The sequence below is a fragment of the Myotis lucifugus genome, unplaced genomic scaffold, assembly GCF_000147115.1.
Source record: "Myotis lucifugus unplaced genomic scaffold, Myoluc2.0 scaffold_39, whole genome shotgun sequence".
Lineage (NCBI taxonomy): Eukaryota > Metazoa > Chordata > Mammalia > Chiroptera > Vespertilionidae > Myotis > Myotis lucifugus.
In genome coordinates this window covers 5,230,784-5,245,097 of record NW_005871087.1, presented here as the reverse complement: position 1 = coordinate 5,245,097, position 14,314 = coordinate 5,230,784, and the positions used below count along the sequence as shown (strand labels likewise).

The 14,314-nt window shown below is 51.6% G+C and overlaps 1 protein-coding gene across 2 annotated transcripts in view; it reads left to right on the top strand.

Moving 5' to 3' along the window:
- Nucleotides 1–14,314, top strand: part of RARB (retinoic acid receptor beta) — a 153,573-nt gene that overhangs the window by 125,957 nt on the left and 13,302 nt on the right. For both annotated transcript variants that reach the window (XM_006087607.3, XM_006087608.3), the window contains exon 4: nucleotides 6,184–6,344. In XM_006087607.3, the coding sequence (XP_006087669.1) occupies nucleotides 6,184–6,344 (161 nt within the window). The remainder of the gene's footprint in view (nucleotides 1–6,183; nucleotides 6,345–14,314) is intronic.

Genomic DNA, 14,314 nt, shown 5'->3' with positions numbered 1-14,314 from the left:
GCCGCAGAAATTTTAGTAAAGCGTCTTTGTTTGTTTTTTTATCTCTTCCTGAATCCAAGTGAAATCCACATCTTTTGCCTGTTTCCTGCCTTGCGTTTTTAGTGTGTACACAGAAATCCATATTCCAGGTACACGCACAAGTGCGTACATTAAAATGACCATGACTTCATTTATTTCCATGATGAGACATTGAAGCAAAAGTGCTGGGGTGTCTGTTTTCATGTTCCTAGGTCGAGATCTGTACATCAGAGGTATTTGTATAAGTGACACTTTTATTACGTTCATTTCATTTGCAATATGATAGTGGATCATAAATACGTTCCTTTTATGCCACTGAGTCTGATTTGTAGCTCTTAGCCCTCACGAGGAGAATACTTGATATTTTATGGAGCACCTTTCGTCCAAGAAGCGCTTTGCCGACATCGGCCGGCTTCTTCCAAGTGTGTAAATCACAGAGGAGACCCTTTGGATGCCCCGCCTGCTTTATCAGCCTCCCGGCTCCTGCTGCAGGGTGGAGAGCGGGCAGTGAGTCCCCTGCAGGTCCAGAGGGGATGACAAGACCTCACCTGTCTGAGAGGAAGAGGCCCGGGGGGGGGGGGAGCTCTGTGTGGCCCCTCAGAGGCCCCGACGGCTGACAGAATCCCACATTAGTCACCTGCTCATCTTGTCCTGCACAAAACTCATTTTGAGCCCCATTGTGGGTCTGACGCTATTTTAAACCCTGGGGACACAGACGCTAGTAAAACACAGCCCTGGCCTTCCAGGTGCCCACAGATGAGGAGTGTGGACCAGTAATAGCCCCGCCCACATTATGATGGTGACAGTGTGTGCCCCTCCTCTGCCTCCCAAGCCCTCCCTGGCACACACTGCACCTGAAAGCTGTTTGTCAAACTCTCAGGTTTGTCACAGGGATATTGATGCCCATGCCAGCCAGGTGCAATCGGACTGAGAGAAGAGCAGTCATCCAACATCACAGGCGGCCTTGGGGTGAGCATCAGCTTCACAGCACAGCCCCCATCACCCACCATTCCATCCTTCCTGTCAATTCACCCTCCCCTTGGCCCAGCATCAGCTCCCTGAACCCGGACCATCTCTCCGCCCCCTACACACACACACACACTAGTACACATACCTGTAATACACACGCAGAGCTCCTGCAGCATCCATCATAGCGCTTGCCATGCTGTGGAATCATGTATGTGTGTGACAGACCAGGCAGAGCACAGTGGTTAAGAGTGAAGGCCATGGAGCCAGGTTTTCTAAGTTCAAATCCCGGCTCTATCACTTACAGGATGCATGGCCTTGGGCAGGGTACTTACCCTTCTGTGCCTCAGTTTTCTCATCTGCTAAATGGGTGTAATAATGATACTTCCCTGTCAGGTTTGTGAGGATTAAATAACCTAATATGAACAGAGGGTTCAACAAGTGCACCATAGCTGCTATGACAGTTGTAGTGAACATTTTCAGTATTATAATAATACTCCAGTATGAGTCACAGTCCATATAACAATAGTGATGCCAATATTATGCTCAGTATTATTACCATCATTATTACTATATGATTAATGTCTGTCTCCCACCATAAGTGAGCTCCATGGCAGGAGCAACCATCTGTGTGGCTCACCATTTTATCCCCACAGCAGGTGGCACCAGGAGAGGCTCAAAACATATTTGTTGAATGAATGAATGAATGGATGGATGGACAAAACAGTGAAGAAAAGAATGAGTCCTCCCGCTCATTTGGTGTTATCAGATGGCTTCTTCAAAAGCATCATACCACGCACAGCACTGACCCCACAATAATGTCCACAAGTCCTCTGTGTTCGGCTCCACCCATGTCCACGTGGAAGGGCCTCACCTCCCTCTTCCTATATGACTGGCCTCCACTCGCCTTTACAGTAGCCTCACTCTTTCCCACCGCGTAGGTGTCTGGGAGGGTGCTGCCGTCCAAGGAGAGAGGCTTGGACTCCTCTGTGATGGAAAGCAGTGGAGCTGGTGCGTGTACCAGACCCCTGCCCCCCACATCACCTTTGTCACCCCTGCCTTGCATTGGTGCCCTACACAGGAGGTGAGCTCCTGCCTCGTCCCAGCACCTGCTGACCAGGAGTCCCCAGAAGCTGGACAGAGTACCGTGCTCAGGCCCGCATCCCGCGTGGTGTTCCAGGCAGTGCACCATCGCCCGGATTCCGCGGTTCTTGGCAGCCGTCCCCACGCCTGGCCCAGATACCAGCCTGCATTCCACAGCCGTCTGAAGCCATTGAGCAAAGCAGCTGCTGAGGCCACGTGCCCAGAACATTTGTCCATTAACTTAGGAACCTTTGCATAATGGGGGAGTAATCACCAGAGGTGTCACTGCATTTTGCAGTTGCGGGGCAGTTTCCAAGAGTCTGGGAGTCCTTTAGCCACGGGGACAGGGGGGACGTGGCAGGGCATTTTGCTTCGGGAGAGCAGGCGCAGTCCGGAAGGGAGCAGGGGGCTGCTACACACGGGTCCCCTGGCCACTGGTCAGCGGCTAAGAGTTCTCCACATTTGGGCCCCAAATCACAGAAGTGGGAGCTTTGGCTTTGCAGCTGTTATTTTGCAAATGGTGGGCATTGTTACTGCACAGCCCAACCCAGTGGCCCCACTGGGCGACCTCACTGAGGTCCCCTTCCCCCTGGCCTCACCCTCACCTTCTGGCTTGGTGTAGAAGCTCAGTGGTGGCCACTCAGAGTGTCACCATCCCTCCCAGATAAACCCCCCCACCCCCCCAGAGCTGGGTTTGCTTATCTGAGTTGTCCAGAGGGCCGTGGGAAACAGAATGCTTAGGAATGCAGACTCAGGCCCCAGTCCTGCCTGGGGGTTGGGTGATGGGTAATTTGGGGTGTGTGGTTCCTCTCTCTCTGCTTTTCTGTACATTCCACTGAAATCCTGACGTGATTACTTGCAAACAGGATGAGCTTGGGCCTCCGATTCCTAGAGTGTAGAAATGGGACTGCAGTGTGCTCCTCACCTGGCTCACGGTGGAATTCAGTGAGCTGGAATTCTTCATGGCTTAAGGCAATGGCCGGCCTTGCTAAGTAGTCAGTAAGGGGCATGACTGTGACTGCTGTCTTAGATGGTAATGAGGGCCATCTTGGCTTCTGATTCAGAGAGTTCTTGGTGTCCAGTGACTTGGGACCTCCCTCAGGGCTCTGGGTTGTTCTTGTTTGAAGGTATAATTCACATAGTGTAATATGCATTCCATGAACTGTAGTTATATCCACAAGGTTGTACAACTGTTAGGACTCTCCAACTCTAGAACATTTCATCTCCCCAAAAAGAAATCCCATCCCTTTAGCAGTCACTCCCCATCCACCCTCCACCCCAGCCTTGGGCGATCCGGTCTGCTTTCTGTCTGTGAAGCTGCTTATTCTGAGCATCTTATATCAATAGAATCAACCAGCGTGTGGCCTTTGTGCCTGGCTTCCTTCATTGAGCATGTTTTCAAGGTTCCTCCGTGTTGTAGCATGTGTCAGTATTTCATTCCTGTTTATGGCTGAATAATATTCCATTGTGTGAATATACCACTTTCTTTTTATCCATTCATCAGCCGAAGGACCTGTGGGCTGTTATGAGTAATGCTGCCATGAACGTTTGTGTACAAGTTTTGCACGGACATATATTTTCTGTTTTCTTGGGTATGTATGTAAACGTGGAGTTGCTAGGTCACATGGTAACTCCAGGCTTCACTTTTTGAGGTGCTTCTAAACTCTTCCTCACAGCTGTTCTGATGTGACTCTGGTGTCAGCTAAAGAAAAAGGGTCATTGGCAGGACCTGGGAAGGGAGAGGGTCCGATAACCTGCACCCACAGCCCTGTGCTCACACACAAGCCTTCAGGCCCCCGCTCACCAACCCAGACTCCATCCCTGTAGAGAGACACAGGGGCATCACCGCTGCCACACGCCTCCCCCTTCCTCCTCGCTGTCTCCCTTTTGCTAACTGTGTGTGTTCTTTGTATTCTCCCTGCTGTCAACCACGCTACCCTCAGCCTGTGTTCCCAACCTGCTGGGAACAGTCCGGGCACATGGAAAAGACTGCACCCGAGACTGGGTGCCTCACACTGCCTTTCGCCACTTTCTAGACCAGAAATGTTCTGAGCCAAAGAGCAGTGTCCTCTCAGAGTCCCAGGGGAAGACAGGCATCTTGGGAGGCTTTTTCTTCTCAGGCATCCACTCCTTTAGGAATAAGTGTCCACGTGAAGAAAGAACTGATCAGCTGCATCAATTTGGGCATATTATCCTCTCTGAGGCTCAGTCTCTTTCTCTGTAAAATGGGTTTGAAGTCACCTACCTGATAAGGGGGTTAAGTGAGATATTATAGACCAGCGGTTCTCAACCTGAGGATCGCGACCCCTTTGGCAGTCGCGACCCTCCACACCAATGGACTCTCGGCCTTCTGGGCGAGCCACACTCTCCTTCAGGACTGCATGTGCACGCTCAGAAAGACAAGCCCCGTGCTCTGCCGGCCTCCCAGCCCCGAGCCTCTTTCCTTTCCCGCTCCCAGGCTGCTGGGAGGATGGGCACAGGCCCCTGTGCACACGTGTGTACACACACACACACACACACACGCACACACAAAAACAACCCTTTCACAGGGGTCGCCTAAGACCATCCTGCATATCAGATATTTACATTACGATTCATAACAGTAGCAACATTACAGTTATGAAATAGCAACGAAAATAATTTTATGGTTGGGTCACAACATGAGGAACTGTATTTAAAGGGCCAGAAGGTTGAGAACCACTGCTGCAGACAGTTGTTATGTTCAAGATAGTCAAGAAATGTGGGTTTTTTCCCCAGCCCCCCTGCCTTCTGGTCAGGTGTGAGCGGCTTATACACACACTGGTATTTTTCAGTCCCTTTTTATCCTCCCCTTTTTTCCTCCCTCTCTCCCTCCTTCCATCCCTCCCTCCCTCCCCTCCTCCCTCCCTCCCTCCCCATTCCCATCTCTTCCCTTTCCCCTTTCTCCTCTCCTATGCCTTCCTTTATGCTGCCTTCAGCTCCATCTCCAAGCAGGGCCTGGGATCCTCCTGGTGTAGACCCAGGGAACTGCTCCCAGGAGGCAGCGCAGGGCAAATCCTCGTAGGCGATCGCCTGTGCCCTGGGTCGGTCTGCAGCACAGATTCCCAGGTCATGGTGGTGGCACACACAGCCAGGCGGTGTCCAGCCTGGCTACCCTGGGTCCCCAGGGAATGCGGACTCCCAGAGGGGGCACATGGGCTAGTTTTACCTGTTGGTCTCCCTGGGTTTCAGTTTCCTTCCCCTGGAGATCCAGGCCAGAGGCCAGAGCTTTGAGTTACACTCGGATTTGAAGTCATTTGAGAGGCCTGTGCTAGGAGAGGAGGCCCCGGCTTCCACTGCCCCGGGGTCCTGGGTGCCGGCTCTGCCCGGTGCTGAGCTCAGTGGGGCCTGCGGGGCCCAAGACACACCTGCTGAGGGGCCAGGCAAGGTGTACAGCGGCTGTGGGTGAATAAGTGAATGAGTGAGTGAAAGAATGAATGAATGAATGGTTTTCCAGGCTGAGAGTTAAAAATGCATAGATTATTGTTGTTTAAATAACTTTATAAATAATGAGACATACGGTTGACACAGAAAATTTAGGAAGCAGAAAAGCATGAAGGGACAAAAACCATAATCCCATGACCTGTAAGAGGAATTCTCCACAAGTGCCAGTCAGTGAACTCAGAAAACTGAAAAGCGGTGTCAAACCAAAAAGCTTAGTTTGGAATCACCGCGTCTGATGCCCCCACCCCACCCCCACCCCCCGTGTTGTTTGGGGACAAGTCTCCCAGGCAGGTTCCTTTGCGATGCCTCTGGGCCCTCACCCTGGACTTGGGGAACGTGCTTGGGAGCGTGCTCTCTGTGAGGCCCAGTCCACGTAGCCAGTTCTCTCCACACCAGTGGACTCTCGGCCTCTGGGCGAGCCACGCTCTCCTTCAGCACCGCATGTGCACGCTCAGAAAGACAAGCCCCGCGCTCTGCCAGCCTCCCAGCCCCGAGCCTCTTTCCTTGGGAGATGTGTTCCCAGCACGTTTTCCCACTGTTTCTGTTCTGGGTGTCCAAGGAATCCAAGGCGTGGGGAGACGGACCCTCCCAGCTCAGGCAGTGCGGGCCCAGCCGCTAGTGACCCCTGATGTGCCTTGTCTCTCATTTATCCAGCTGTCAGGAATGACAGGAACAAGAAAAAGAAGGAGCCGACGAAGCAGGAATGCACGGAGAGCTATGAAATGACAGCAGAGCTGGACGATCTCACCGAGAAGATCCGGAAAGCGCACCAGGAAACCTTCCCCTCGCTCTGCCAGCTGGGCAAGTACACCACGGTGAGAGACGCTTCCCGCCCCGGGCTGCTGGGAGGATGGGCACAGGCCCCTGGGCACATGTGGGCACACACACACACACACACACACACACACACACACACACACATGCATAGGCCCTGCCCTGGGCCTGGAGGGGACCTCCGCCCAAACTCGGCCCAGGATGTGCCTGTCAGCCCTGGGGCTGTGCAGGGCCACCTTCCTCCTTCCTGGAGTTGGCCTTGGGTGCTCTCTATGAGGCCGGTGTTCCCTCCGATCAGTCAGTCACACGTGCATGCATCCACCCGAGAAACGCGAATTGAGCACTTGCTCTACGCCAGGCCCTACGGGAGGCACTGGGACGTGAGCGGGGAAGGTGAGCTTGCTGCTGGCAGGGACTCGGGGTCTGGTGAAGGACCCCAGTGAGGTAGATGTTCCTCGGGTCATGACGGACACCTGTGCAGAGCCCAGTGGGGACCCAGAGGCGGGTAAGGGAGCAATCTTTTAAAAACACCGATCCACGTGTAAGATCCCCCAAGATTATTGGGGGCCTCCCCTGGGCTAGGATCTGGCTGGTGTATAACCCGTAAACCAAGGCCTGGAAAAGCACAAAATAGGTGTGGCCCTTCCCCAGGTAGGGAGGTGGGTGGGTGGTCCCCCTTTGTTCCCAGTGTTCTGCTGGAATGGCTTTCACTGAGGTTAGAAATAAAGAGAAGAGGGAGGGAGAGGAATGGGAGCAAAGGTAGGAGGCGTATGTTTCCTGGTCTGGGATGAGCTGGTAGAGACGTCATGAGGTACTTTAATTTTTTAAAGTGTATTTCGTACATATTATGTTCCTTGATGTATATTCCTAGTGTGTGGCACTCAATGAATATTTGTCCAGTGAATGAATGGCTAAATATATCTAGAATGTTGTTCTGGCTTCTTTAAGTGGCTTGTGTTGTTTGCCTAGATGCTAGTAAACATAATTTTTAAAAATGCAAGTATAAATCTAGCCGGTTTGGCTCAGTGGATAGAGCATCAGCCTGTGGACTGAAGGGTCCCAGGTTTGTTTCCGGTCAAGGGCACATGCCCTTGCAGGCTCCATCCCCAGTAGGGCATGTGCAGGAGGCAGCCAATCGATGATTCTCTCTCATCATAAATGTTTCTATCTTTCTCTCCCTCTCCCTTACTCTCTGAAATCAATAAAAATATATATATTTTAAAATGCAGCCATGTTAGCATGTGCTGGTTTGGTGACTGGTGTGCTAGGAAAAGAACGGTATGAAAGGCCACGACATAAGATGAAATGGCGTTGCCAGGTAGAGAAAGGAACAGTGAGTGCAGGGGTTGCGAAGCGATTCTTGGGGTGCACGCAGCCATGCATTTGGATGTGGGCGCCACAGTTTCACCTATAAAACAGGAATGGGGGCCAGGAGCAGGCCCAGAAGGTTTGCTGTGGAAATTGTTGCTAGAACATGCCAGGGCAGCTTCTCGGGTGAGCATGAGGCTGTGCGGTTGGGTGGCACCAGCTGCTGGAGGGCTGGCATTCGACTAAACAGGTCCCCTCGCCAAACCCAAGACTGGCTCAGGAAGCGGAGGAAGAACCTAATCTCAGCGTGCTTAGGAAGCACCTGGCATGCTCATTAAGATGCAGGTCCTGATAGGCAGGTCTGGGGTGGGACATAACTAACAAGCTCCCAGGTGGTGCTGGTGCTGCTACTGTACAGACCACACTCTGCAAAGCCACGGCCATGAACCTACTTTGAGTAGCAAGACCCAGATGACCTTCTGTGGCCCACCCAGACCTGTGGTGTCAGGGAGGAGACTCTGGGGTGCTCTACTCTTTAATCTGAGAAGGCACTGACCTACCTGCCAGGCCAGGGGAGGTGCTGGACTCAGTGGGTAAGCCCTCACTGAGCTTGAGGAGCACTGTCCTAGCCCAAAGCAGACCCAGAGTAGGACTTGGCTGGATACCATATGGGAGCTTTCCTTTTAAGTCAGGAGACGAAGCAGGCCCGTCAACCGAGAGGCGATGGAGGGTAATGCCATGTATCAAGAGCAAGGGTGCTGGAACCAGATGGATGCGGTTTAAACCCTGCTCAGCCACCCATCAGCCATGTGACTGTGCCCAAGCTACTTACCTTCCCTCTGCCTCGCTTTTCCCATCTGTAAAATGGGGATGATAGAAAAGGGTTAGGAAGAGGAAAAGAAACATTTCATGCAAAGCTTCTATGATGGGATCTGGAAATATCTACACAGCAGGGATGCGACCACATATCCACTTCCTGGGTATGAACTGACCCTTCGGGGACCTGGTCTCATGCCAGGTGCATGTTGGCCCTGCAGAGGAGTAAAATACGTAATAGCCAGGGCCATGGAGCTTACCATTTATTCCTTTTAGAAGTAGCGATTGATTGCCAACTATGTTCCAGGCACTGTACTGGGCTGAGCATCAAGGTGAGTGCGTCTTGACCTAAGAACTAGGGAAACTGACTGAGGATGGGCCACGGGAGAGGCCAGAAGGAGATGGTGAGCGAGAACAGGTGCTCTGGAATGGTGGTGTGGTGTTGAGAGTAAGTGGGAAGTGAGAAGAAAAAAACCTTGCAGGGCCTGGAATGCCTACTGAGGAATTCATATTTTAGTCTGTAAATAATGGAGAGAAATGGACAGCTTGTGATCAGGAATCTTTATTATCATCACCATCATTATTATTACAGCTAATATTTATTGAGCACTTACTATGTGCCAGGGACCATGCTAAGGAATCTAAAAATATGAATTCCCTTACTCTTTACGGGACTCTTATGAGGTGGGTACTGTTGCCCCCTTATGGCAGATGAGTAAACAGGTGTAGAAGGGCTACGTAACTTTCCCCCATGTCTCCTAGCCAACACGTGGGGCTTGAACATGAACAGACTGAATGCAAAGACAGCCCTTTTAACAGCTACACCATTGACAGAAGACATCAGGAGGGCAGCAGGAGCCACTGGGCATCTGGTTGGGAGGAGGTGGCAGTTATCTGGGAATAAATCCAACATTTAGCTCCAAAAAAGATGGAGCAAAAGAGAACAGTCGGAGTAAGGAGGGCTTCCTGGAGGTGGAAACTTTTGAGGCAGGTCACAAGGAGAAAGACAAGATAGGACAGTCCCTGGGATCATGTGCTGCTGTGTCAGGGTCCTCAGATGGAGGTTTCTTCCTCAGCCCCCCAGGCCCTGACTCACCTGGGAACCAGGTGCCATGCGCCCACTGTGGTCTGGAGGAGGGCAGGGCAAACACAAAGCACAGCATTCGACCCTCCTGGAACACATGTCCTGTGTGGCCTGGCTTCCCCCAGGACCTGGGTCTATCGTGCTCCTTCAGGACAGTCCTCTCTCTATGAGCACAGCTCCTCCCCACCCCAAAGCCTCACGGGGGGCCTCTGCCACCTTCCCTGCCCCAGGCCTCCCTCTGAAATCAGTAGCCTCGCCTGTGGATTCTCATTATGCCCTGGGTCCGCCTCCACCTGCTTCCAGGCCAGCGAGGCTGCCTGCCCTGCCTCCTGGGAGGATGCAGCAGATGCTGTCAGGGCCCGACGTGGGTCCCATCGCTCAGTGCCCCCGCCCCCAGGCCGCCTCTGGCTGCCAGAGCTGCTTGGCTCACGTGTGCAGCACCAATACTCCTGGGAGAGGCCCACCCAATGACCAAAGGAAACTGGTGGGGAACAGCCCAGCCTCCTTGCCCCTGGAGCAGGACCCCTCCTGCATATCCTTTAAACCAGTGGTTCTCAACCTGTGGGTCACGACCCTTTGGGGGTCGAACGACCCTTTCACAGGGGTCACCTAAGACCATCGGAAAACACATATATAATTACATATTGTTTTGTGATTAATCACTATGCTTTAATTATGTTCAATTTGTAACAATGAAATTGGGGGTCACCACAACATGAGGAACTGTATTAAAGGGTCGCGGCATTAGGAAGGTTGAGAACCACTGGTCTAAACCCTCTCTCCAGTTCCCCAGCAAGGTGGCGCCCCGGTGCCCTCAGGGATGATCTTCACAGGCTGCCTGCCCTTCCCTGCCCCCTCCCACTCCTCCTCCAGGCTTCCTGGGATCTCTTCCCAAAGAAGCTGTTTGCATTCAAATCCCAGTCTCGGGGTCTGCTTCTGCCTGAGGCAGGTGGCTTCCCTGAGGGCATCCAGCGCCCCTTCCCATTCACCCTACTTGGGGGACAAGACACCGTCAGTCCCCTGCTGGTGCCCATTGTTCTAAGGACTTCGCAGGGACTTCCTGCACCTCTTGTTTCATCTTTAGAGGCTGAGCCCCCAGCACAGGGTAGCCAACCTCCCTCCAGGTGCCTGTGGCACGTTTGCAGGAGCGAGGCTGCCCTGATACTGCCCCTCCTCCGGATGTCTCAGGAGTCCTCCTCTCTGCACACAGACCTAGCTCTGTTTTTATCGGAAGCCACTTCAAATCCTTTCTGGAAGTAGCTGGGGGTATAAATAAATAGCAGCAGCCATAACACATTCTCTGCAAGTTTCGAGCGCATTTTTTTTTTTTAGCGAGAGCTTTTTTTATATGGGCGGTGGCTCCCACTGCCAGGAAACTCCCTGCCACCTTCACCAGCCTGGCATCTCTGTGGGATGCCTTGGGAATAAGTAGGCAGAGAGGAACTGAAAAGGCAGCTAGCCGCCCACCTACAGGTCTTGGAGAGAGTACTTCCTTTTTCTTCCCTCATTTGGGTAGGTTTGCGACCACGGAGGCAGCAGGAATGGGTAGGGGAGGCAGAAACATATGTCCACCACCTTCTGGGCCCAGGCCCAGCAGAGGGCGCTTCAGAGCTAGTCTCCATGGGAAGATTTCTAACCAGTGGCCCCTCCAAACACAAGGGGCGGAGGGGATTCCATGTAGAAAGGTGGGGAGTGGGGTGTGGCTATTGTATTGAGCTCTCCAAAATGGAAGGAGGGTGTGAACCAGAGGACACCTCCGGCTCTGGGGATAGGTAACTCTGCCTCCTCAGGACAAACCCCAGCCACTAGGTCATTTAGGCTTTGGGGCCTCTTAGACCCAAGTTCAAACCTTGCCTGTGCTACTTAGGAGGTTCATGACCGTGGAGCGTCATGGAGCCTCAGCTTCCTTATCTATATAATGGGGTTGAAATAGTACCTACCTCCTGGGGTTCCTGGGACAGTTGAATGAGAAAGAGGTGTCAGGATGCTTTGTATAGTTTCTGGCACAGAAATGTGCCAAATGAGCAGGGCTCCTCCGCGTGATCCTGCTGTGAACACCTTGTCCTCTTTCAGAGCCACGTGCCCACCCCCAGCCGGGTTTCAGAAAAGCTGCAGAAAACCCACACGTCCTCCGCACCCCCCAAAACCGCCTCCATCCCCAGCCGCCCCAGGCCGCGCTGTCCATTCGCTGTGGCTGGGAGATAATATATAAGCCATTTTCCACCTCGTGCCCATGAATCCAGCGCGCCGTCTAATAAAACACCAGGTTATTTTGTGTTTTATTAACTGCCTCTTCCCTTCAGTTTGCATAATCGTGAGTGAGATTTACATGCCGCGGAGACGGCTGTGCATTCTTTTTAATGGAAGGTGCCACAGGCTGCTCCCTCTCAGGCCCGGGCGTGATGAAGTGACCTCATCCGATGCTGATGAAGATTTCGTTCACACTCGCTGGGCCGGGGCGATGTCTTTTTTTTCCAGATGGATACTCCATTGTGAAATGATTCCCCGCAGTAGGCGCGCCTCTCCGCCCCTCTCCGTCGCGTCTTCCCCCGAACCGGATAAACTGCCTATTAAATTTAATTACAGCCCGAATGGCGCACATCTTGATCTGATGTTCCCCCGAGTGCACTGTATTCCGCCAAGGTCCTCGAGGAGGGAGGACAATAAATCTGGAGGGCGCGGGCCTACTTTCCGCAAAGAACAGTGCAGACGGCGACGCTGGCCACCAGCTTCCCAGGGCATGGATGGCATCCCTGCTGCCAACGTTTCTTTCTGGCTTTGCTCACCAGCATTCAAGATAGGAGCTAGTTTACTGGCTCCTTTAGCTGATTTCCACTGAGGGAGGAACGAAGGACATGGGTGGGGGTACATGGTACCCCTAACTGATACCTGTCAGGCCCCAACCAGGCCTGGGAGCCTTGCCTTTCCTTGGATGGCTCAGATCCACCGTCAGAGGCAATGGAGGCCTTGGGAGGGGGCCCAGGCCCCAGCCTAGACAGCCTCAGCTGCAAAACCTTAGCTGTCTTGAGCCATTTTAAATAAGCACAGGATTATGGAACTTCACTCATTGCACATATTTTTTTAAGTGCCATGTGTCAGGCACTGTTGTAGGCACCATACAGCAATGAAAAATGAGACAAGCCTGGCAGGTGTGGCTCAGTGGTTGGGCGTCAACTTATGAACCAGGAGGTCACGATTCAATTCCGGTCATGGCACATGCCTGGGTTACAGACTGGATCCCCAGGAGGGGGCGTGCAGGAGGCAGCTGATCAATGATTCTCTCTCATTGATGTTTCTCCCTCTCCCTCTCCTTCTCTCTTTCCCTTTCTCTCTGAAATCAATAAAAATATATATTTAAAAAATGAGACAGGAAGCCCTGTATAATGAGTGCCTGGCAGGGTGCGTTAGGAGATCAGTGCTATAAACATCCAGCAGGACGGGGGGATGGTAGAGGGGACAGTCATCTTCAGTGCAGGGGTGGAGAGTCCTGGCTTTTCTGTTTGGGGCCATGGGGGGCTGAAAATAAAATCTGTTTAATTACATATTTAATTCTTTACCAGCAATGTTTTACTTTTTCCAATTCTTGAAATGTTTTATTTTCCTCATTATATTCAGTACAGGAAATACCAGTATCTATGGACGAGTAGAAATTATTATATACCGTTACGGAAATACACTGAGTGGCCAGATTATTATGACCACCTGACGTTTGTAGGCAAATTAGCTATAATTTCACACTGAAGTTGCTAGAGGCCCAGACCATTATAAATAGGAAAGCAGGTTGTTTACCACGACAGTAGAAGTGATTTTTTTCTGAAGATATGGGTAAACAACGCGATTTAACAGCCTTTGAACGTGGGATATATATATATATATATACATGCGAGCAGAGCAGCATATATTGAAAACCCCAAGAGCATAGGCTACTTACAATACAATTAAGGATGTAGGAAGTTTTTCTTCTTCTGCAAAATGGTATAAATAATTTTGCATGTGTAGAAAGAAATTTTTCAGAGGTCCAGCTTACCAATATAATACTAAGAGACGCTCATTCCCTTTTTTCTTTATAATCTATCAGGTTATAATTGATAAAATGTCAACCTCAAAGTCAATTCAAATGAACAATGCAGGTTTTATTTTTTTAAAGGTATAGTCTTATGAGTTTGGCAAACGTATGCAGTCAGACATATGCTTCCTTTGTCGTCATTGCTGACGAGCCCTCTGCCGCCTGGTGTGTCACAGCTTATCCATTCATCAGTTAATGAGCATCTGGGTGGAGCTGCTGTTAACCTATAGGTTTCCCTTTCCATTTCTTTATTCCCCTTGCAATGTACCTGTTGAAGAAAGCAATCCTTTGGGTTTATGAGGTCTCTGCCTCTTGGGTGTTGACAGTCGCATCCTGCGTGGTGTAGTTCAGCATGCTCCTCTGTCTCCTGGCTTTCCTGTAGTTAGAGCTAGACATGTGATTCTGGGTTGACATTTCATAGGCGGTGGTACATGTTTCCATCAGGGCACCCAAATGGCAGGCTGCCTCTTTTTAAGATAATAGCAACCACTGATGGTCAGTGCCTAGAGCCAGTCATTCATCAGAGTTCTAACATGGTGACTCCTTATTCCATTATTCTGTCATTTATTACTGGATCTAGAGGCCTGGTGCACAAATTTGTGCACCAGTGGGATCCCTCGGTCGGGCCTGCAGGATTGGGCCGAAACCCACTCTCAGACATCCCCTGAGGGGTCCTGGATTGCGAGAGGGCGCAGGCCAGGCCAAGGGATCACCACCAGTGCACAATTGGGGCTGGG